The sequence below is a fragment of the Salmo salar genome, chromosome 03 (assembly GCF_965601325.2).
Source record: "Salmo salar chromosome 03, fSalSal1, whole genome shotgun sequence".
NCBI classification, from domain to species: domain Eukaryota; kingdom Metazoa; phylum Chordata; class Actinopteri; order Salmoniformes; family Salmonidae; genus Salmo; species Salmo salar.
This window is the reverse complement of record NC_138293.1, coordinates 29,140,778-29,164,702: the sequence shown is the minus strand read 5'-3', so window position 1 is coordinate 29,164,702 and position 23,925 is coordinate 29,140,778. Positions and strand designations below refer to the sequence as shown.

Sequence of the window (23,925 nt, the reverse complement as noted above, 5' to 3'; positions counted from 1 at the left end):
CTGTACATGTGGGTATGGGTAAAAGTGTCCAGTCAATCATATTCAGTATAATAAGCAGAGTAACAGCAGCATATGTGAAGTGTGAAAGTGTATGTGTGAGTGTGTGTGGGGCGTCAACATGCGTGTGTGTGTGTGTGTGTACACTGGCTTCCTGTTAAGACAAGGGCTGATTTCAAGGTTTTACTGCTAACCTACAAAGCATTACATGGGCTTGCTCCTACCTATCTTTCCGATTTGGTCCTGCCGTACATACCTACACGTACGCTACGGTCACAAGACGCAGGCCTCCTAATTGTCCCTAGAATTTCTAAGCAAACGGCTGGAGGTAGGGCTTTCTCCTATAGAGCTCCATTTTTATGGAATGGTCTGCCTACCAATGTGAGAGACGCAGACTCAGTCTCAACCTTTAAGTCTTTACTGAAGACTTATCTCTTCAGTAGGTCCTATGATTAAGTATAGTCTGGCCCAGGAGTGTGAAGGTGAACGGAAAGGCTGGAGCAACGAACCGCCCTTGCTGTCTCTGCCTTTCCGGTTCCCCTCTTTCCACTGGGATTCTCTGCCTCTAACCCTTTTACAGGGGCTGAGTCACTGGCTTACTGGTGTTCTTCCATGCCGTCCATGGGAGGGGTGCGTCACTTGAGTGGGTTGAGTCACTGACGTGGTCTTCCTGTCTGGGTTGGCGCCCCCCCTTGGGTTGTGCCATGGAGATCGTTGTGGGCTATACTCGGCCTTGTCTTAGGACGGTAAGTTGGTGGTTGGAGACATCCCTCTAGTGGTGTGGGGGCTGTGCTTTGGCAAAGTGGGTGGGGTTATATCCTGCCTGTTTGGCCCTGTCCGGGGGTATCATCGGATATCACAGTGTCTTCTGATCCCTCCTGTCTCAGCCTCCAGTATTTATGCTGCAGTAGTTTATGTGTCGGGGGGCTAGGGTCAGTCTGTTACATCTGGAGTATTTCTCTTGTCTTATCCGGTGTCCTGTGTGAATTTAAATATGCTCTCTCTAATTCTCTCTTTCTGTCTTTCTCTCGGAGGACCTGAGCCCTAGGACCATGCCTCAGGACTACCTGGTATGATGACTCCTTGCTGTCCCCAGTCCACCTGGCCGTGCTGCTGCTCCAGTTTCAACTGTTCTGCCTGCGGCTATGGAACCCTGACCTGTTCACCGGACGTGCTTGTTGCACCCTCGACAACTACTATGATTATTATTATTTGACCATGCTGGTCATTTATGAACATTTTAACATCTTGACCATGTTCTGTTATAATATCCACCCTGCACAGCCAGAAGAGGACTGGCCACCCCTCATAGCCTGGTTCCTCTAGGTTTCTTCCTAGGTTTTTGGCCTTTCTAGGGAGTTTTTCCTAGGGAGTTTTTCCTAGCCACCGTGCTTCTTTCACATGCTTTGCTTGCTGTTTGGGGTTTTAGGCTGGGTTTCTGTACAGCACTTTGAGATATCAGCTGATGTACGAAGGGCTATATAAAAATACATTTGATTTGATTTGTTTTGCGTGAGTGAGCGAATGCAGTGTTTGTGTTTGTATGTGTGAGTGTTTGGGTTGAGTCTAGTGAGTGTGATTAGAGCCAGGGCAAGGAAGATAAGATAAATAAATAATATAAAAAGGGGTCAATGTAAACTGTCCGGGATAGCCGTCTAATTAACTGTTCAGGTGCCATTTGATCCCAGAATTGGCGCTCCGGTACCGCTTGCAGAGAGAACAGTCCGACTTGGGTGGCTGGAGTCCTTTACAATTTTTAGTGCCTTTCTCTGACAACGCCTGGTAGGTCTTGGATGGCAGGGAGTTTGGCCCCAGTGATGGACTGGGCCGTATACACCAACTTCTGTAGTGCCTTGTGGTCGGATGCCGAGCAGTTGCCATACAAAGCGGTGATGCAGCCAGTCAAGATGCTCTCAATGGTGCAGCTATATAACTTTTTGAAGATCTGAGGGCCCATGCCAAATCTTTTCAGCTTCCTGAGGGGGAAGAAGCATTGTCGTGCCCTCTTCACAACTGTTGGTGTTGGACCACGATAGGTCCTTAGTGATGTGGACACCGAGGAACTTGAAGATTTCAACCCGCTCCACTACAGCCCCGTTGATGTGAATGGGGCCGTGTTTGGCCCTCCGTTTCCTGAAGTCTTGGATACATTTTTCTTGCCTAAGTTGAGGGAAAGGTTTTTGTCCTGGCATCACACTGCCAGGTCTCTGACCTCCTCCCTAGAAGCCTCCTCATCGTCGTCAGTGATCAGACCTTCCAACGACGTGTTGTCTGCAAACTTAATGGTGTTGGATTTGCCCGCGGCATGCAGTCGTGGGTGAACAGGGAGTACAGGAGGGAACTGAGCACACACCCAAGGGACCCCTATGTTGAGAGTCAGCGTGGCGGATGTGTTGTTGCCTACCCTCACCACCTGGGGTCGGCCCACCAGGAAGTCCTGGATCCGGTTGTAGAGGGAGGTATTCAGTCCCAGGACCCTTAGCTTAGTGATGAGCTTGGCGGGCACTATAGTGTCGAACGCTGAGCTGTAGTCAATAAACAACATTCTAACGTAGGTGGTCCTTTTATCCAGGTGGGAAAGGGCATTGTGATGTACAATAGAGAATAGAGGCATGGCCGATTAATTAGGACCGATTTCAAGTTTATATAACAATAGAATTTTGGGATGCCGATTATGGCTGATTACATTGCAATCCACGAGGAGACTGAGTGGCAGGCTGACCACCTGTTACACGAGTGCAGCATCAAAAGGGCCAGGTGGCTGCAAGGAGCCAAGCTAGCATTAAACTTATCTTATAAAAAACGATCAATCTTAACATAATCACTAGTTAACTACACATGGTTGATGATATTACTAGGTTAACTAGCTTGTTCTACGTTGCATATAATCAATACGGTGCCTGTTAATTTATCATCGAATCACAGCCTACTTCAACTTCGCCAAACGGGGGATGATTTAACAAACGCAAATTCGCGAAAAAAGCACAATCGTTGCACCAACGTACCTAACCATAAACATCAATGCCTTTCTAAAATCAATACACAAGTATATTTTTAAACCTGCATATTTAGTTAAAATAAATTCATGTTAGCAGGCAATATATTAACTACGGAAATTCAGTCACTTCTTTCGTGTTTTCGTTGCCAGCAGTGTCAGGGTATATGCAGCAGTTTGGGCCACCTGGCTCGTTGCGAACAGAGTGAAGACCATTTCTTCCTAACAAAGACCGTAATTAATTTGTCCGAATTTTACATAATTATGACATAACATTGAAGGTTGTGCAATGTAACAGCAATATTTAGACTTAGGGTTGCCACCCGTTCGATAAAATACGGAACGGTTCCGTATTTCACTGAAAGAATAAACGTTTTGTTTTCGAAATAACAGTTTCCAGATTTGATCATATTAATAACATAATGCTCATTTTTCTGTGTGTTTATTATATTATAGTCAAGTCTATAATTTGATATTTGATAGAGCAGTCTGACTGAGTGGTGGTAGGCAGCAGCAGGCTCGGAGGCATTCATTCAAACAGCACTTTCCAGCGTTTGCCAGTAGCTCGTTGCAAAGCTTGAAACACAGCGCTGTTTATGACTTCAAGCCTACAGTAAACTCCCGAGATAAGGCTGGCAATACAATACAATAGTGCCTATAAGAACATCCAATAGTCAAAGGTATATGAAATACACATTTTAGAGAGAAATATTTCAATAATTCCTATAACTACAACCTAAAACTTCTTACCTGGGAATATTGAAGACTCATGTTAAAAGGAACCACCAGCTTTCCTATGTTCTCATGTTCTGAGCAAGGTACTTAAATGGTAGCTTTTTTACATGGCACATATTGCACTTTTACTTTCATCAACACCGTTTTTGCATTATTTAAACCAAATTGAACATGTTTCATTTATTTGGGACTAAATAGATTATATTAAGTTAAAATAAAAGAGTTAATTCAGTATTGTTGTAATTGTCATTATTACATACACACATATACAGTGGATATAAAAAGTCTACACACCCCAACCTGTTGGGGCTAGGGGGCAGTATTGAGAAATGTTGAAAAAAATATGTGCCCATTTTTAACTGCCTCCTACACCAACTCAGAAGCTAGGATATGCATATTATTAACACATTCGGATAGAAAACACTCTGAATTTTCTAAAACAGTTTGAATGGTGTCTGTAAGTATAACAAAACTCATATTGCAGGCCAAAACCTGTGAAAAATAGATTTAAAAAAATGTGAATTTTGTGACTGTACTTTTTAGTGTCATTGTTTTATAGATACCATAGTGAGAAAGGATTCATTTCGCAACTCCTACGGCTTCCACTAGATGTCAACGATCTTTATAAAGTTGTTTGAAGTGTCTATGATAAACAGAGAGCAAATTAGAATGCTGGGAAGTTGACATGTCGTCACTTCATTTTTTTGCGCCTGCGCATAAATCTGAGAAGCGTGAGTTTGTCATAATTGTTTATCTAGACATAGGATAGGTTGTGTGAAAATATTACTGATGTTTAACGTTAAAAATGGACCAAAAGATTAATGCTAAACAACGTTTGACATGTTTGAACGAACGTAAATAGATTATTTACTAGGTTTTTTTTAGCTTTTCGGCGTGATTTTACACCCCCCCCCCCACCACGTTTTGTGGGAGCATAATGAACGCTAACTACTTGGTGTTATTTGGACATAAATTATGAACTTTGTCAAAAGAAACCACATTTGTTCTGGACCTGGGATTTTTGCCAGTCCCTTCTGAAGGAGATAATCAAAGGGGATATTTACAATGTTATTATCGATATTAGATGATGCTAACTGTATAGCATAGCTTATTGTTCGTAGCATAGCACCCCGTTTATTGCAAAATGTGATTTCCCAGTAAAGTTATTTTGAGATCTGGCCATTCGGTAGCAATTACGAGATGATAATATATTATTCTTTGAATGACAATATTATAATTTACCAATGTTTTCGAATAGTAATTTTGTTATGTTCACCGGAAGCATTTCAGAGAAGAAAAAAATCTGAATTTCACGCTACTGTAAAATGCTGTTTTTGGATATAAATATGAACTTGATGGAACAAAAAATGCATGTATTGTATAACATAATGTCCTAGGAGTGTCATCTGATGGAGATTGTCAAAGGTTGGTGCATAATTTTAGCTGGTTTCTGCTTTTGGTGACGCCTGACCTTGAATTGAAACTGGATGTTTGTACTTTTGTGGCTATGTACTGTCCTAACATAATCTAACTTTATGCTTTTGCCGTAAAGCCTCTTTGAAAAATCGAACAATGTGGTTAGATTAAGGAGATGTTTATCTTTTAAATTGTGTAAAATAGTTGATTGTTTGAGAAATTGAAATTATTAGATTTTTGATGTTTTGAATTTCCAGCCTTGTTAGCAATCCCGTCTCGGGGTTCATTGCTAACCTGTAGCCCCAACAGGTGCCAGGTTTTTGTGATGTAAAATAATGAGACAAAGATAAATCATGTCAGAACTTTTTCCACCTTTAACCTCTATGGGCTAGGTGGGACACTAGCGTCCCCCCCGTGGTGCACTCCATCAACAGCAGGTGCATTTCAAGAGCGGCAAATTTGAATCCAAATAAATGTCAAAATTCAAATTTTTCAAACATACAACTATTTTACACCCTTTGAAAGATAAACATCTCCTTAATCTAACCACGTTTTACGATTTCAAAAAGGTTTTACGGCGAAAGCATAAATTTAGAGTATGTTAGGACAGTACATTTACAAGAGTTGTGTGTAATGTTTTGTCAATTCAAAGACAGGGTCACCAAAACCATAAAACCAGCTAAAATGATGCACTAACCTTTTACAATCTCCATCAGATGACACTCCTAGGACATTATGTTAGACAATGCATGCATTTTTAGTTCTATCAAGTTCATATTTATATCCAAAAACAGCGTTTTACTATGGCATTGATGTTGAGGAAATCGTTTCCCTCGAGAAAACCGGCAGTCAAGTCAACACCACAAATTAAATAATTAAAATTAGAAAACATTGGTAAAATATTATATTGTCATTTAAAGAATTATAGATTTACATCTCTTGAACGCAATCAACTTGCCAGATTTAAAAATAACCTTACTGGGAAATCACACTTTGCAATAATCTGAGCACTGCGCCCAGAAAAATACGCGTTGCGATACAGACTAGACGTCATGTTGGGGAGATCTAAAATCGAAAATACTATGTAAATAATCCATTACCTTTGATTCTCTTCATCAGATGTCACTTCCAGGTATCACAGGTCCATAACGAATGTAGTTTTGTTCAAAAAAGCTCATCATTTATGTCCAAAAATCTCAGTCTTGTTAGCACATGATCTAAGCCAGCCGGACTTCTCGTCATGAACGAGGGGAAAAAATATATTTACGTTCGTTCAAACATGTCAAACGTTGTATAGCATAAATCATTAGGGCCTTTTTTAACCAGAACATGAATAATATTCAAGGTGGACGAATGCATACTCTTTTATAACGTATTGGAACGAGGGTACCCAACATGAACTCGCGCGCCAGGTGTCTAATGGGCCATCATCGTTCCATGGCTCTTGTTCGGTCAGATCTCCCTCCAGAAGACTCAAAACACTTTGTAAAGGCTGGTGACATCTAGTGGAAGCAATAGGAAGTGCCAAAATATTCCTCAGCCCCTGTGTTTTTCAATGGGATAGGTTTAAAGGTAATACAACACATCAGGTATCCACTTCCTGTCAGAAAATGTCTCAGGGTTTTGCCTGCCAAATGAGTTCTGTTATACTCACAGACACCATTCAAACAGTTTTAGAAACTTTAGAGTGTTTTCTATCCATATATAATAAGTATATGCATATTCTAGTTACTGGGTAGGATTAGTAACCAGATTAAAATCGGGTACATTTTTTTTATCCAGCCGTGCAAATACTGCCCCCTAGCCCTAACAGGTTAATGTGACCTATAACGTGAACAATTCAATTGAAAAACAAACTGAAATCTTTGAGGGGGAAAAATAAAAAACTCACAACTTGGTTGCATAAGTGTACACACCCTTAAACTAATACTTTGTTGAAGCACCTTTTGATTTTATTAAAGCACTCAGTCTTTTTGGGTAGGAGTCTATTAGCATGGCACATCTTGATGTGGCAATATTTGCCCACTCTTCTTTGCAAAAGCGCTCCAAATCTGTCAGATTGCGAGGACATCTCCTGTGCACAGCCCTCTTCAGATCACCCCAGAGATGTTCAATTGGATTCAGGTCTGGGCTCTGGCTGGGCCATTCCAAAACGCTAATCTTCTTCTGGTGAAGCCATGCTTTCGTGGATTTGGATGTGTGCTTTGGGTCGTTGTCGTGCTGAAAGGTGAACTTCCTCTTCATCTTCAGCTTTCTAACGGACGCCTGAAGGTTTTGTTCCAAAATTGCCTGGTATTTGGAACTGTTCATAATTCCCTCCACCCTGACTAAGGCCCCAGTTCCAGCTGAAGAAAAACAGCCCCAAAGCATGATGCTGCCACCACCATGCTTCACTGTGGGTATGGTGTTCTTTGGGTGATGTGTTGTTTTTGTGCCAAACGTACCTTTTGGAATTATGGCCAAAAAGTTCAACCTTGGTTTCATCAGACCATAAGGCATTTTCCCACGTGCTTTTGAGGGACTTGATGTTTGTTTTTGCAAACTTCAGCCGGGCTTGGATGTTTTTCATTGTAAGAAAAGGATTGCCACCCTACCCCATTCATATGAAGAATACGGAAGATTGTTGTCACATGTAGCACACAGCCAGTACTCGCCAGAAATTCCTGGAGTTCCTTTAACCTCTATGGGCTAGGTGGGACGCTTGCGTCCCACCTACGTAACAGCCACTGGCAGCCTGTGGCGCGATTTTCAAAACCGTAAAAATCCTATTACTTCAATTTCTCAAACATATGACTATTTTACAGCTATTTAAAGACAAGACTCTCGTTAATCTAACCACACTGTCCGATTTCAAAAAGGCTTTACAACGAAAGCAAAACATTAGATTATGTCAGCAGAGTACCAAGCCAGAAATAATCAGACACCCATTTTTCAAGCCAGCATATAATGTCACCAAAACCCAGAAGACAGCTAAATGCAGCACTCACCTTTGATGGACTTCATCAGATGACAACCCTAGGACATTATGTTATACAATACATGCATGTTTTGTTCAATCAAGTTCATATTTATATCAAAAACCAGCTTTTTACATTAGCATGTGACGTTCAGAACTAGCATACCCCCCGCAAACTTCCGGGGAATTCGCTAACATTTTACTAAATTACTCACGATAAACGATTTTTAAGGTTTTGAAAATCGCGCCACAGGCTGGCAGTGGCTGTTACGTAGGTGGGACGCAAGCGTCCCACCTAGCCCATAGAGGTTAAAATCACCGGCCACTAGGTGTGCCGCACCTGGATGAGCATTTTCTTGTTTGCTTATCGCCCTGTACAGCTCGTTGAGTGTGGTCTTAGCGCCAGCATCGGTTTGTGGTGGTAAATAGAGACCCACGAAAAATAGATTAAAACTCAAAGTGTTATGTTTGGGGCAAATCCAATACAACACATTACTGAGTTCCACTCTCCATATTTTCAAGCAAAGAGGTGGCTGCATCATGTTATGGGTATGCTTGTAATAATTAAAGACTGGGGATTTTTTCAGGATCAAAAATAAACTAAATGGAGCTAAGCACAAGCACAATCCTAGAGGAAAACCTGGTTCAGTCTGCCTTCCACCAGACACTGGGAGATTAATTCACCTTTCAGCAGGACAATAACTTAAAACACAAGGCCAAATCCAAACTTTGGTTATTTACCAAGTGAATGTTCCTGAGTGGCCAATCTACTTGAAAATCTATGGCAAGAACTGAAAATGGTTGTCTAGCAAGGATCAGCAACCAATTTGACACAGCCTGAAGAAATGTGAAAATAATAACTGGTCACGTTGCACAATCCAGATGTGGGAAGCTCTTAGAGACTTACCCAAAAAGACTCACAAAAGAATCGCTGCCAAAGGTGCTTCTACAAAGTAGTCACTCAGGGGTATGAATACTTATGTAAATTAAATATCTGTATTTAATTTTCAATACATTTTCTAAAAACATGTTTTCACTGTCAATATGGGGTAGTGTGTGTAGATGGGTGAGTAAAAAAATATATCCATTATGAATTCAGGCTGTAACAAAATGTGGAATAAGTCAAGGGGTATGAACACTTTCTGAAGACACTGTATATGCATGCGTGTCTATCACTCACGTCTTCTTGGATGTCGATGTCACTCATCAGTCCTTTACTGTCCAGCTCCTCCTGCATGCTGGAGATGGCAGCGTTGTTTCCTGGTACTCTGTAGATCCCAGTGTACTCCAGCCCTCTTTCCTCTACCAGCTTACAGCACACATCCACGATGAGGGGAACAAACTACAAACACAAACACAACGTCTTTAGCATTATACATATTGGATGAACCAAGAAACAGACATCACTTTCATATACCCAAAGCAGAACTTATACCGCACACATTAAAGGGAAATAACCGCTGCTCATTCACTGTATATGTCTGTCCATTAATATGTCATAAAAATCCATAACGTCCTCACTACAAGCAAATACGAGCGTTTCTGCATCTCAACGGTAGAAACGGGACATTTACATTTCCTGGTTCAAGCAAACCACAACATCCAGAATTCATAGCGATTTCAGGACATAGTACCGCCCCTGTCAAGGTGGATCCAGTTGTGAATGGGAGATAGAGATACAGGTATGTAGGAGATACAGGTAATGTAGCTAACGTTACTCACAGGACCAGCCACTTGTTCATGGAACATCAGCTTGCGAATAGCCATTTATTTTTCTTTGTGTCGACAACAACTGTAAAGTAGTAAATGTTGGCTAATCACTGACTAGTGTGTGTCATACAGACTAATCCGTCTGAGGATGACCTTGACGCCCGCTTTAGTAGTACAGATCCTGTAGACACATTGGATGAAAGCTCAACATCATTGGACTCGGAAGAGGAAAATACCACATGGGGCTGGCAAGAGCCAAAGTGTATAGTCTGAGTCCAAGGTCATGGAGCTCGAAGTTCTGACACACCAGCTGCCATTGCCAAACACAGGACAAGGTTCACGAGCTGAAAAACACTCAGGACCCTGGAACAATCAGCCTACACAACATTCATATTCAGTTACACTGATGTTGTAGTATAATATAGAATGCCTAGTATGCTCACAACTGCATTGTGGTATTGATATTGCTAGCTTTTGTACATACTGTATATAATGTTCGATAAAATGTTTTATATCATCTTTTTTACAAGTGTACTGCTAAATGACTAAATGATTCCAGCTGCATCAGAAACCAATAAAGTTTTGACTTCAACTTACGGATCAATTCATTGTGATAGTCATTAAATGTATTTTGATGCAACTAGCTACAATCTTGCTGCTAAAAAAAAAAAATATGCAGGGAGCTAGGTGTATCATTTCAACTTTAATTTGTTGGCAAGTAAACATATTTAATTAAAATAGTAGATTAATCTGTCAATGTAGCAAATAAGTAGACATGGCTAGTATTCAAGACAACGTTTATTTGCTCTGGAGATCAAGGTGAGTTTACACAGTAGTATGCAGGTAGAAAAATATTCTACTAAAGCCTATAATAAATACTACAGTTCCACTACTTGCATATGGTGTGTTGGGGGGTGCAGTGAGGTGTTCGTAGTCACTCCCCACATAGAGCAAACTCCCCCCCCCCCGGTAGACCACCAAGCTGTATTGTCTGTAATGCCAAAAAACGCTATTAGACTTTCATGGGCAATCGTTGTGTACGGTTTGTATTCCTACTGTAGCAGCACGATGCAGATCATCAACACTTGGGCCCCTCAGGGGTGTGTACTTAGTCCCCTCCTGTACTCCCTGTTCTCCCACGACTGCGTGGCCAAACACGACTCCAACATCATCATTAAGTTTGCAGACAACAGTGGTAGGCCTGATCACCGACAACGATGAGACAGCCTATAGGGAGGTCGTCAGAGACATGGCAGTGTGAGGGAGAGGTTGTTGTCCTGGCACCAATGTGAGCAAGACAAAGGAGCTGATCGTGGACTACAGGAAAAGGCGAGCCGAACAGGCCCCCATTAACATTGACGGGGCTGTAGTGGAATGGGTCGAGAGTTTCAAGTTCCTTGGTGTCCACATCACCAACGAACTATCATGGTCCAAACATACCAAGACAATCGTGAAGAGGGCACGACAACACCTTTTCCCCTCAGGAGACTGAAAAGATTTGACATGGGTCCCCAAATCCTCAAAAAGTTCTACAGCTGCACCATCGAGAGCATCCTGACTGGTTGCATCATCGCCTGGTATGGCAACTGCTCGGCATCTGACCGCAAAGTAATACAATGTGTATTGCGTACGGCCCAGTACATCACTGGGGCCAAGCTTCCTGCCATCCAGGACCTCTATACTAGGCGGTGTCAGAGAAAGGCCCAAAAAATTGTCGCCCAAGTCATACTGTTTTCTCTGCTACCGCACGGCAAGCGGTACCGGAACGCCAAGTCTAGGACCAAAAGGCTCCTTAACAGCTTCTACGCTCAAGCCATAAGACTGCTGAACAATTAATCAAATGACCACCCGGACTATTTACATTGACACCCCCCCCCCCCGTATATTGTCTCGTTATTATTTTATTGTGTTACTTTTTATAATTTTTTACTTTAGGTCATTTGGTAAATATTTTCTTAACTCTTTCTTGAACTGCACTGTTGGTTAAGGGCTTGTAAGTAAGCATTGCGTGGTAAGGTCTACATTTGTTGTATTTGGCGCATGTGACAAAGTTTGATTTGATGTCACAGAAACGTTAGACAGCTACCTACAACACACAGGTATATTTACTCAAAGACTAATGAGTCAAAGCCGAAGTCATTCTTTTACTCTTCGTTATCAAAACATTTATCCAGTTTTGTTCCAAATGAGATGCACTGAGGCTAGCTATAACATTAGGCTACAGTACTTTTTGGGTATAGCAAACAAACCTAGCTAACTCAACATAGATTGTAGTGGTACTAGCAAGCCCCGTTATGGCTGAATCAATCACAAAGTTACACTGTACAGAACAACACTGCCTCATGTAAAAAGAGAGCTCATATTGCTAGTTAGCTACAGACAGCAAAACCACTTACTCGTTTGGCATTTGCTCTCCTAGTCCAGCTGGACAAGGCTGCCGTCCCCCAGTTGATCGTGGAGGTTCTGAAGAACATCTCCAGCACCCCTCTATCCATATGTGCGTCAAATCTTTGATGGTCTGTCACACACACGGTCCATGGGATCTGCAGTGACACTCTCCAGTAAGAACTGTCCGCGATCTAATTTGTTGCAGCACAGACATTCTTCTGTCGGCATGGCTGGACAGCAACCGCTTAGGCACCACCAGAGTCTGACCGAGGCTTCGCGTCGCTGCTTGCTGGTCATGCAATTCTTATTGTTGGTGCCTCAACTCCTATTCACTGTATTCTGGCTGAAACTAATAGGGCTGTGTGCCCCTATGTAAAATAACATCAAATACGCTTTCGCCGTCCAGCTCTTCTTGGAAAGACGAATCATCAGAAGCAGCCATTGTAATTATTTAGTCATCTCGAATAGGCAGTGTACGGTAACACCGCCCCCGTTTTGAAAAGCCTGCCTTCCAGTGCAGGAACACAATTGGACAAGGAAGTCGGGCTCCCGTCAGGCTGTAGTCTTCACAAAGCCAGGGAAAATGAGTCAGCCTAGATATCCTGCTATGTCGAGGCAGATAGGAACATTGTTGAGACAAGTCCAATGGCTCTATTGAACAAGGACAACCATTTCTACTCGCTGCTAGCATGACCGTGCAATCAGAGAAACACAAAGGCCACAATAATTGCTACAAAATATGACTCCGTTCATTTTTAGATCGGAAAGCGGGCATCTCGGCGCGAAAAAATAAAAAGTTGCACAATTATGTCTGAAACACCCCCTATGTAGGAGACTGGAAAAACAACCAAAATAGTGTCTAGAGGAAGTTTCTCTTAAAGATCACACTACTCAACCATCAAAGGGAAACAAAGCAGAATTCATTCAACAACATCATTTCCATGTCTTTCTCACATGTAAACACACTGACTCGCTCTCCCTTACCCTGTTGGTCTGTGCAGGTGGGCAGTCATCGAGACGCACCCCAAAGGTTACCCCAGCAGTGCTCTTCTTCTCAAAGGGTTTCCTCATGATGCCGGGGATGCCCCTCCTCCAAGCAGCCTTATCCCGTGGAGGACTGGATTCATCTGACAGAACACACACAAAGCAGCCATCTGAGTGATAATCCACACTACAGATACACACTCAAACCACACTAGCTACTGGAATGTCAGCAGCTGCTTGTGCAGACAGTCAAAGATACACATTTTCAATAACATACTGTATTTCCACATGTAATCCTACCATATTTATTGTCTCCTGTTCTCGTGTGATGATCAAGTTTACTGTGTAGTATAGCTAGAAACGTCATCATGCCCTGCTTTTCAGCTGCGTGTAAAGGACACAGCATGTGTATCTGTGGTGAATGTAATCCCTTGCTTTAAAGCTGAGATCCATAAAAGGTGAAACAGGTCACTGGTCACCCCAGGCACATGACTTATTGTTTTAGTTTTGTTTACTAAGCGCGGCGTCTGGGGGGGGATGTCTGTGTTCGTTGTTTCCAGCAACTTCTTTTTTGTTGTAATAATGACCGTACCTCTCTCTCCTGTTTTGGGTGAGTGGGGGCTCTGGCCCTTGCCCTCTCCCTTCACCCCCAGGAGGGTGTGTCTGATACTGAGAGACTGCCGGGAGGTTTTGGGGGAGGGCTCAGTCTTGCTGCTGGGGGCACTGGATCAAACACAAAAAATATCATATTATATAGTACATTAAATGATACTATATGTGATTTTAAGGACTTGTGCATAGAAGTGGGTGTAACATGATGTTGCATTGTGGGTCAAATAAAGATGGTGTGTGTGAGTTGCTGCATACCTCATCATGGTGTTGTACTCTCTGATCTTTCTGCTGATCAGGTCCTGGCTGGTTATACCAGCATTCTGAAACATAACATGGACAACAAACTATCAGTTTAAACATAACTGGAACACAAGCTAAGGACAAACAGAATTAACGATTTTGGTAATGAAAAATCATGGGTGTTAACCCAAACTTTTTTTAATGGCCGAGCAGTAACCTCACATAACCTTTGGACTACCAGCACATTCAGATTTCTCAAGTATATGTTGTCTTATATATATATATATATATTTTTTTTTTTTATAGTTCTAAGTGAATAGGATTCAGCAGTTAACCACACTGAATCCTGTTTGAGCTATTTAGGAAGTCATGGGTTCTCCCCATTAATGAAAGACTCTGTGGGAGACTGAGACCACAGACAAAGACCGAAGGCTAACTGAGAAGGGGCAAACAGCTGAACAACCAAGCACACTGTTAGCTCATTTCACAGCCAACAGACAAGTTAACATTAAGCCAAGAAAAAAAAACATTCTTGTTAGGGTCGAGCTGGAGATGTTTTTGTGTTTTCTGTATCCTAGTGATCCTCCATACAGTATGCATGAGAAATCAAATGTTAAAATGGTTTGATATTATAAATAGGCTCTAGTAGTGATTCCACCCGCAAAACAGGACAGTGAGACTGTCTTATTTGTGGGGTAAACACCAAACGCAACCGAGACAAACTTCATTGCCAGAATCCCAAGGAGAGGAATGCTTAACAAAAGGGAGTCTCTCAGCCCAAAAGCTATTGCTTCTACTAGCTACCAAGGACAGTGAGAATGACTAGTGTAAATGAAATAGAAGATGTGTAGTCTGAGCCCCGATGCAGGCTAGGCTATTCACAAGTGATGGCTGCAAAATAGCACACTGGAATTTGACACATCTGCCTTGCAAAATGTGGGTAGTAAAATTGTAGCTACTGTATGCAAGTCCCTTTGGATAAAAACATGGGCTTAGCAAAGAATAATCAAATGTGGGATAGACCTATTACTATAAAAATCAAATCAACGTTTATTAGTGGTGTACAGTTTTGCAGATGTTATCGCAGGCGCAGCAAAATGCTTACAATCATATGATGAGCTTCGTAACACAGTACTGCAGTGTTGCCTGGCAGAACCCACCTCATCATCCAGATTACTGTTCTCCTGGATGACTCGGATCCATGACAGCATGTCATCCCTGCCCTCAGCCTGGAACAGATACTCGCAGTGCGACGTGGTCAGACGCAGCACGTGCTTCCGTTTCGTGTCGCTGTAGGAGATGTCAATCAGGCAGGCCTTGACACTGATTGGCTGTGGGTCGTCGTCGGACTGGGAGTGGGAGGAGGCGTGGGAGACGCCGTCCTTCTTGTCCTTGTAAAGCGTGAGGCCGTGGCCTCGCAGCACGGCGTACATCTGCTTCCACGACCTCGAACCCCCACCCACACGCTAGAGAAAGAAAGAAAAGAAAGAAAGAAACGGAGGGAGAGAGAGAGAGCGAAATGTTGAGTTAAGGCCCTGCACGAAGATGTAAAGAGTTTGCACAGTGTGGGTGGGTGTGCATGATAACCTTTTCACACGGATGTGGATATTTTTGTTCCACATTGTCCTTTCCAGCAACTATGGTGGATACATAACCAGACCAGCGAAGTAGAGCTCCGTGTGATTTGGCAGTTGGACAAGGGCAGAAGTGTGAAAATATACCTTGCTCTTCTCAGTGTTGATCTGCCTGAAGTTGAGCCAGCCTTCTTTAGAAGAGTCACTGAATACATCTGAAGAGGAGTCCCTTCTGGACCCAGAGTCATCAGATGACTTGTGTCCATCCAGAGCCTACACACACACACACACACACACACACACACACACACACACACACACACACACACACACACACACACACACACACACGAGTAATCAGCAGGAAGAGAGCCTGTGGTCTTAAAGAAAATAGCTCAAATCCTCAGGGAGTCCTTTTCTACTGGTATTTGGGGAGCATCAAAGCCTGTCTGACTACTGTAGCAAAATCACATAGACAGGTGAGTTCATTATGGCTGAAGAAATCAAGATGAGTCAGGCAAAGCCAGGAAACCATACAACACATCCTGTCAATGTGATTAGGAAACCTTTCAAAAGCACAGGGAAAGTACAGACTGTTTTCAAACCTGTTGCATAAAAGTAGCAGCTTGTCCCACCGTTAAGCACTCCGATTAGGGATAGTTATTACCGGCTTTTTGCTCACATATGTTTAGCGGCCATTATACTGGCTGTATAAACACAGACAACATGGCTTAGTTAAACCTCTCTAGAGCTGTTCTAACCCATTTAAAGTTGTTATAAAGAAAGATAACCAACATGTTGTGGTTAGTAAAGCCTGTATTGAGCCGTTCCCTCACCTTCCTCAGGCCTCTCAGACTGGGCATGTGTTTACTGTTTGACCGGCTGGAGACAGAGGAGAAAGGAGACAAAAAAATGATATTAGGAGGATGAACCAAAACCTTTGGGAGAACAGTATCGTGAGAAAATGAGACCAAATTCCACATCTCCAAATGTAAAAAAAGGGACTCACCCTCTGCCTTCCTCTCTGTAGTTATCCAGACCCTCGTCGCAGGACTTGGACCGCTCTTGTTTTGTCTCGGCATCAGACTCCAGAATAGCATTTCTGAGAGACTCTTGAGACCGGGACATAAACACAAGGACAGTGTTTTTTTTTTACAGCGTGTAGACAGAGTGATGTGTCATAGCTGAGTGTTATTGGTGAGGGTCAGTGGTGGTGTTCTCTGAGGTAGCTTTAGGGCTCAATATCACAGGGTAGAATTGTGTTAATATCAAATGCAGAGCCAATTTTACTCTGAAGTGATTTAGCACTGATGGAGGAGACATCCTAGCTGCTTTCAGGCCTGTATAAAGAACTGGGTCAATGTCATGCTTCCTCAGAAAACTCCAGCACTGAGTTCTGTCACATCTATTATGTGCCACAGCTATTATGTGACAAACATCAAGACAGTAACAAAGCAATGGAAGCGGCTGAAATGGCACTGTAGTACTCCCTATATAGCGCACTACTTTCAACCAGGGCCTATGGGGATTGGGCATCTGGTCAACAGTAGTGCACTGCATACATAGAGTGTTTCAGATACCACCAATGACTAAAACAACAATGGCATTGACAACACAGCAACTGACAGTACTGTATCTGCACCTTAACCATGACAACTAGGAGCCCTGCCCCCAGAGTGCCTCTTACCTTGGTCATGTGACAGCTGTCGGCGCATGAGAGGGTACGGGGAGGAGCTTGGGCTAGGGGGGACTGTAGTTATGGCTGGAGCGACAGATATCACGGCGGAAGCAGGAATGGATGTGGCCTCATGGTCAACACTAGGGCTAGCCGGCTCATCTGCAACAACACAAGCTTAGGTATTACATGACGGAGAAATATATGTTATGTAGCACTTCATCAGTCATCATATTCCTCCATCTCACCATCACCATGATCTTCCTCATCATGATAATGGATAAAATGAACCTAAACTTCTGATTATGGTGCAACAAATTTGTTTAAAATAATAATTCCACTTCCTGAGATACTCCAGTTACGCATCATCAGCAAGTAGACCACTGCAGCATTATGAAGAGTCCCAAAGACGCTTAAGGCACTAGAACAACATGGCTCCTAGGAATGAGGACGTCTCGCTCTCCCTCCCTTTCTGACATGGCCTGTTTTTGAAAAGAAAAGTGTGAAAGTTGTTAACTGCTGAGTAGAGCAGCATCTCCAACGCTGCCCAACCCTGGCCCGCCGAGCCCAAAACAGCTCAGAGTGCAAAGCTGCTCTCTGCCTGCAGCCGTGGGGCTTGTGGAGCTAAATTTAAAAGCCACTGCCCTAGTTCCTTCCAACATCCCAGGCTGCACCCATCTCTCATCTCAACCAGGGCCAAGGAGAAGGAGTGTGAAGGAACACCGCCAATGTAGCCCCATGGGCATCCATCACCAATATAGGCCTATCCCCATAGGCAGATTCACCCTCTCTGTGGACACAAACACACCGTCAAATCTTTAGATCTAATATTCACCCAATACAGCTACACAACATGGGCCAAATGTACAACAACCCCATTGATGCCGCCTACTTCAAAGAGCTGCCGTTATACAAGCTACAAAAAGACACCACCAACCACTCAACTTTTTGAGATGCAAAATAACCGCATACAAGAAACTGGACTTCTTATAGGTTACACACCGCCCCCTTCCCCCGTCTGTGGAACTCAACACACCGTCTGGTTCCTCCAGCGTCAGGTAGCGGCGCTCACACTCCTGGCAGGCCCTGCACCAGCCCGCTTTGTCCAGCCAAGCCCAGGGCCCCAGCCCCATGCCCAGCCTGTCCACCAGCAGCATGCTTCCCAGGGAGGGATTACCAGTCCTGGGGGATGACCCTCGCCACACCTAGCCTGGCCATAATTGGACTGACACAGGACCGGAGCTCCTCACTCGGATGCAAACAACATCCCAGCTTCTCCGGTAGTGCTGGACCCAATCCACGAGTCCTGAAGTTCCTTGCAAAGTTCAAAAGGTGAAACTTTGCAAGATAAATCCTCAACGAGGGACCGTATTTTAAAACTCTCAAAACAATTAAATTGAACTTAAATTCATGTTTCTAAAATATTCGAAACTAAAAACTAAAATCCAGCAGGCGATGGATGATCTTATTCCAGTAACAGTCATTTTTTAGATTCCAATAAAACCCGGACATTGACACTTATCAGCTGTTAGATCCAAGAGGGTAAGAAAAGAATGTGACCTGGACCAGAGCTAAAGAAAGCTAAAGACGACTTGTGACCAACCGGCTCTGCCACCCTCTGCCACTACCGGGTGGGCCATGGGAATGGAATCTGACCTCACATGACAAGAGCTGAGAGCCCCTACCGTACAGACAGTGGCCTGCCTGCCTGACCTTTCAAACGGGTCATTGATGGGAGCCTGAGGGGCTGGTCAGGCCTGGTCAATCAGACCTCTGTTCTCTGGATCACATCATGGGCACCAGGCCCAGAGTGGTGGTGCTGTGGCTGCTCCATCACCCGCCCTTCTAACTGTAACTGCCTGCTTTGTCTGCACCTGGCTTGGCCCTGCCTGCCTGATTCACTACCAGCAGTGGTGGTATGGACGGACCATGACAGGCAGACATGTAACTGTTACATGCGAGATGACACAGAAATTGATTTCTAACTGGTTAAATAAAGACCATCATCACAGGAGATAATGTAAGTAAGGCAGTCTGGTATCAAGATGTCGGTGCGCGTCTATTACCGATTCCAGCCCGACTTTGCTTTATGACTATTTTTTGTGTTAAATAATTACTTTGTTTGCTCAGAATGTTTGTGCAATAATCTCCTACGACCGACAAACACTTATGGATCATGAATCGGAAGCTACACACTCAGCCTACCAGGTCTGGAATAGTACATTGGCTCCTGGCCGAGATGACCTAAGGCAACGCCAGCAAAGAAGAAAGGAAAGGGGCACTCAAAGCTAGGCTGAAAAGACAGGCTACACTGCCTCCTCTTCCTAGTATGGAAAATAAACTTAGTGAACTCAGAGCAAGGCTTCAATCGAAGAGGGTCATCAGGAAATGCTGTGTCTTGTTTTTCCTCAAATGTTCCTCACACTCGACTCTACAATTCAACCAGAAGGCTTTTCCATATTCCGAAAGGGTCGAATGGTGGCTTCTGGTAAGATTTGGGGGGAGCGTAGTGTACAGTAGTTGAAAACATTGTGAGCTCCTGTTCACCTGACCAGGAGGTGCCAAAATGACGACCCCACTATATGCCTATATATAAGGGAATTCATGTGTGTGATCATCACAGCTGTGCACATACACTGCCACAAGCAAACAACGGCAGCACTTAGCAAACTTTACAAGATCATTAGCCAGTAAGAATCCTCTCACCCGGAAGCAGTCACAGGTGACTTTAACCAAGCCCATCTAAAACATATTTTTAAAAATGTGCATCAAACGTTTTAGAACACCTACTCATTCAAGGGTTTTTGTTTATTTTTACTATTTTATAATAGTGAAGACATCACAACTATGAAATAACACATGGAATCATGTAGTAACCAAAAAAGTGTTAAACAAATGAACATACATTTTATATTTGAGATTCTTCAAATAGCCACCCTTTGCCTTGACAGCTTTGCACTCTTGGCATTTCTCAATCAGCTTCACCTGGAATGCGTTTTTCAACAGTCTTGAAGAAGTTCCCACATATGCTGAGCACTTGTTGGCTGCTTTTTCTTGACTCTGCAGTCCAACTCATCCCAAACCATCTCAATTTGGTTGAGGTCGAGAGATTGTGGAGGCTATGTCATCTGATACAGCACTCCATCACTCTCCTTCTTGGTCAAATAGCCCTTACACAGCCTGGAGGTGTGTTGGGTCATTGTCCTGTTGAAAAACAAATGATAGTCCCACTAAGCCCAAACCAGATGGGATGGCGTATCGCTGCAGAATGCTGTGGTAGCCATGCTGGTGAACCTTGAATTCTAAATAAATCACAGACAGTGTCACCAGCAAAGCACCCCCACACCATAACACCTCGTACTCCATGCTTTATGATGGGAAATACACATGGAGAGATCATCTGTTCACCCACACCGCGTCTCACAAAGACAGCGGATATAACCAAAAATCTCCAATTTGGACTCCAGACCAAAGGACAAATTTCCACTGGTCTAATGTCCATTGCTCGTGTTTCTTAGCCCAAGCAAGTCTCTTCTTATTGGTGTCCTTTAGTAGTTGATTCTATCCAGCAATTTGACCATGAAGGCCTGATTCAGAGTCTCCTCTGAACAGTTGATGTTGAGATGTGTCTGTTAATTGAACTCTGTGAAGTATTTATTTAGGCTGCAATTTCTGAGGCTGGGAACTCTAATGGTCTTATCCTCTGCAGCAGAGGTAACTCTGGGTCTTCCATTCCTGTGGAGGTCCTCATGAGAGCCAGTTTCATCATAGTGCTTGATGGTTTTTGCGACTGCACTTGAAGAAACTTTCAAAGTTCTTTAAAATGTCCTTATTGACTGACCTTCATGTCTTAAAGTAATGATGGACTGTCATTTCTCTTTGCTTATTTGAGCTGTTCTTGCCATAATATGGACTTGGTCTTTTACCAAATCTTCTGTATACCCCCACTACCTTGACACAACACAACTGATTGGCTCGAAGGCATTCAATTTTCTACTTTAAAACTCGGACAAACTGAGATGCTAGTTCTAGGTCCCAAGAAACTAAGAGATCTTCTGTTGAATCTGACAATTAATCTTGATGGTTGTACAGTCGTCTCAATTAAAACTGAAGGACCTCGGCGTTACTCTGGACCCAGATCTCTCTTTTGACGAACATACCAAGACTGTTTCAAGGACAGCTTTTTCCATCTACATAACATTGCAAAAATCAGAAACTTTCTGTCCAAAAATTATGCAGAAAAACATATCCATGCTTTTGTCACTTCTAGATTAGACTACTGCAATGCTCTACTTTCCGGCTACCTGGATAAAGCACTAAATAAACTTCAGTTAGTGCTAAACGCAGCTGCTAGAATCTTGACTAGAACCAAAAACAATGAACATATTACTCCAGTGCTAGCCTCTCTACACTGGCTTCCTGTTAAGGCTAGGGCTGATTTCAAGGTTTTACAGCTAACCTACAAAGCATTACACATGGGCTTGCTCCTACCAATTTTTCCGATTTGGTCCTACCGTACATACCTACTACACATACGCTACGGTCACAAGACACAGGTCTCCTTACTGTCCCTAGAAGTTCTAAGCAAATAGTTGGAGGCAGGGCTTGCTCTTATAGAGCTCCATTTTTATGGAATGGTCTGCCTATCCATGAGAGACGCAGACTTGGTCTCGACCTTTAAGTCTTTATTGAAGACTCATCTCTTCAGTAGGTCCTATGATTGAGTGTAGTCTGGCCCAGGAGTGTGAAGGTGAATGGAAAGGCACTGGAGCAACAAACCGCCCTTGCTGTCTCTGCCTGGCCGGTTCCCCTCTCTCCACTGGGATTCTCTGCCTCAAACCATATTACGGGGGCTGAGTCACTGGCTTACTGGTCTCCTTCCATGCCGTCCCTAGAAGGGGTGCGTCACTTGAGTGGGTTGGAGTCACTGACGTGATCTTCCTGTCCGGGTTGGCGTCCCCCCCGGTTCGTGCCTTGGGGGAGATCTTTGTGGGCAAAACTCGGCCTTGTCTCAGGATAGTAAGTTGGTGGTTGAAGATAGCCCCCACACCACTAGAAGGATGTGCTTTGGCAAAGTGGGTGGGGTTATATCCTACCTGGTTGGCCCTGTCCGGGGGTATCGTCGTATTTATGCTGCAATAGTTTGTGTGTCGGGGGGCTAGGGTCAGTCTGTTATATCTGGAGTATTTCTCCTGTCTTATCCGGTGTCCTGTGTGAATTTATGTATGCTCTCGCTAATTCTCTCTCTCTCTTCCTCTCAGAGGACATGAGCCCTAAGACCATGCCTCAGGACTACCTGGCCTGATGACTCCTTGCTGTCCCTAGTCCACCTGGTCGTGCTGCTGCTCCAGTTTCAACTGTTCTGCCTGCGGCTATGGAACCATTGCCTGTTCACCAGACGCGCTACCTTGTCCCAGACCTGCTGTTTTAAACTCTCTAGAGACAGCAGGTGCGGTAGAGATACTCTGAATGATGAGCTATGAAAAGCCAACTGACATCTACTCCTGAGGTGCTGACCTGTTGCACCCTCTACAACCACTGTGATTATTATTATCTGACCCTGCTGCTATGAACATTTGAACATCTTGGCCATGTTCTGTTATAATCTCCACCCGGCACAGCCAGAAGAGGACTGGCCACCCCTCAAAGCCTGATTCCTCTCTAAGTTTCTTCCTAAGTTCCGGCCTTTCTAGGGAGTTTTTCCTTGCCACCGTGCTTCTACACCTGCATTGCTTGCTGTTTGGGGTTTTAGGCTGGGTTTCTGTACAGCACTTTGTGAGCTGATGTAAGAAGGGCTTTATAAATACATTTGATTGATTGATTTGAAGGTGGAAAGAAATTGCACAAATTAACTTCTAAGAAGGAAGATGTTAATTTCAATGCATTCCAGGTGAGTACAGGGTGAGTTGAGAAACCTGCCTATTTTCTGCGAAATTACGCAACGTCACGATTCCAAAGCTCTACGATATTAAAGAGAACAAGTTAATTCGCTAACATCTCTGAAAATATTTGCAATGTTGTACTTCTTGTTGACGAAATTCATGCTAATGTTGGCATTTTGAGCTAGCGCCCAATTGACTCCCATACACTCCATGAAGGAGCGCTATCCTTGTCCCAGAATGCACCGCGCGGTCCATTGACTACACATTGGATAAAATACACAATGGGAGTTAATACGATTCCAATGGAGTTTCCCATCTCTCAAAAGTATCTCTGAACCTCTCATTGCAAGGTTGCCATAAAGTGTTTCTTTACATGACCTTTGTTAAACCTTTTTAAAGCAGTGTAGTGAATCTACTCAATACACAGTGACTGTTCCTGAGTGGCAGGGTTACAGTTTTAACTTAAATCTGCTTGAAAATCTAAGGCAAGACTTAAAAATGGTTGAAAAGAAAAATTCTGAATAGAACCATGGGCAAATATTGTACATCCAGGTGTGCAAAACTCTTAGAGACTTACCCAGAAAGACTCACAGCTGTGATTAATGCCAAAGGTGATTCTTACATGTATTGACTCAGGGGTGTGAATACTTATGTCAGGTACACTGGTCCCACTCCAATTTGCCTACCGCTCCAAAAGATCCACAGAAGATGCTATTTCCATCGCTATTCACAAAGCCGTGACACATCTGGAAAAGAGGAAC

The 23,925-nt window shown here is 43.4% G+C and overlaps 1 protein-coding gene across 5 annotated transcripts in view; it reads right to left on the bottom strand.

Annotated features, from left to right (window-relative positions):
- LOC106599254 (rho GTPase-activating protein 21) overlaps positions 1-23,925 on the bottom strand; it is a 106,667-nt gene that overhangs the window by 9,917 nt on the left and 72,825 nt on the right. For all 5 annotated transcript variants that reach the window (XM_014190390.3, XM_082973403.1, XM_082973402.1 and 2 more), the window contains 9 exons: positions 17,295-17,444; positions 16,617-16,719; positions 16,444-16,489; positions 15,755-15,880; positions 15,194-15,499; positions 14,049-14,113; positions 13,774-13,904; positions 13,182-13,324; positions 9,280-9,441 (listed from right to left, as the gene is read on the bottom strand). In XM_014190390.3, the coding sequence (XP_014045865.3) occupies positions 9,280-9,441; positions 13,182-13,324; positions 13,774-13,904; positions 14,049-14,113; positions 15,194-15,499; positions 15,755-15,880; positions 16,444-16,489; positions 16,617-16,719; positions 17,295-17,444 (1,232 nt within the window). The remainder of the gene's footprint in view (positions 1-9,279; positions 9,442-13,181; positions 13,325-13,773; positions 13,905-14,048; positions 14,114-15,193; positions 15,500-15,754; positions 15,881-16,443; positions 16,490-16,616; positions 16,720-17,294; positions 17,445-23,925) is intronic.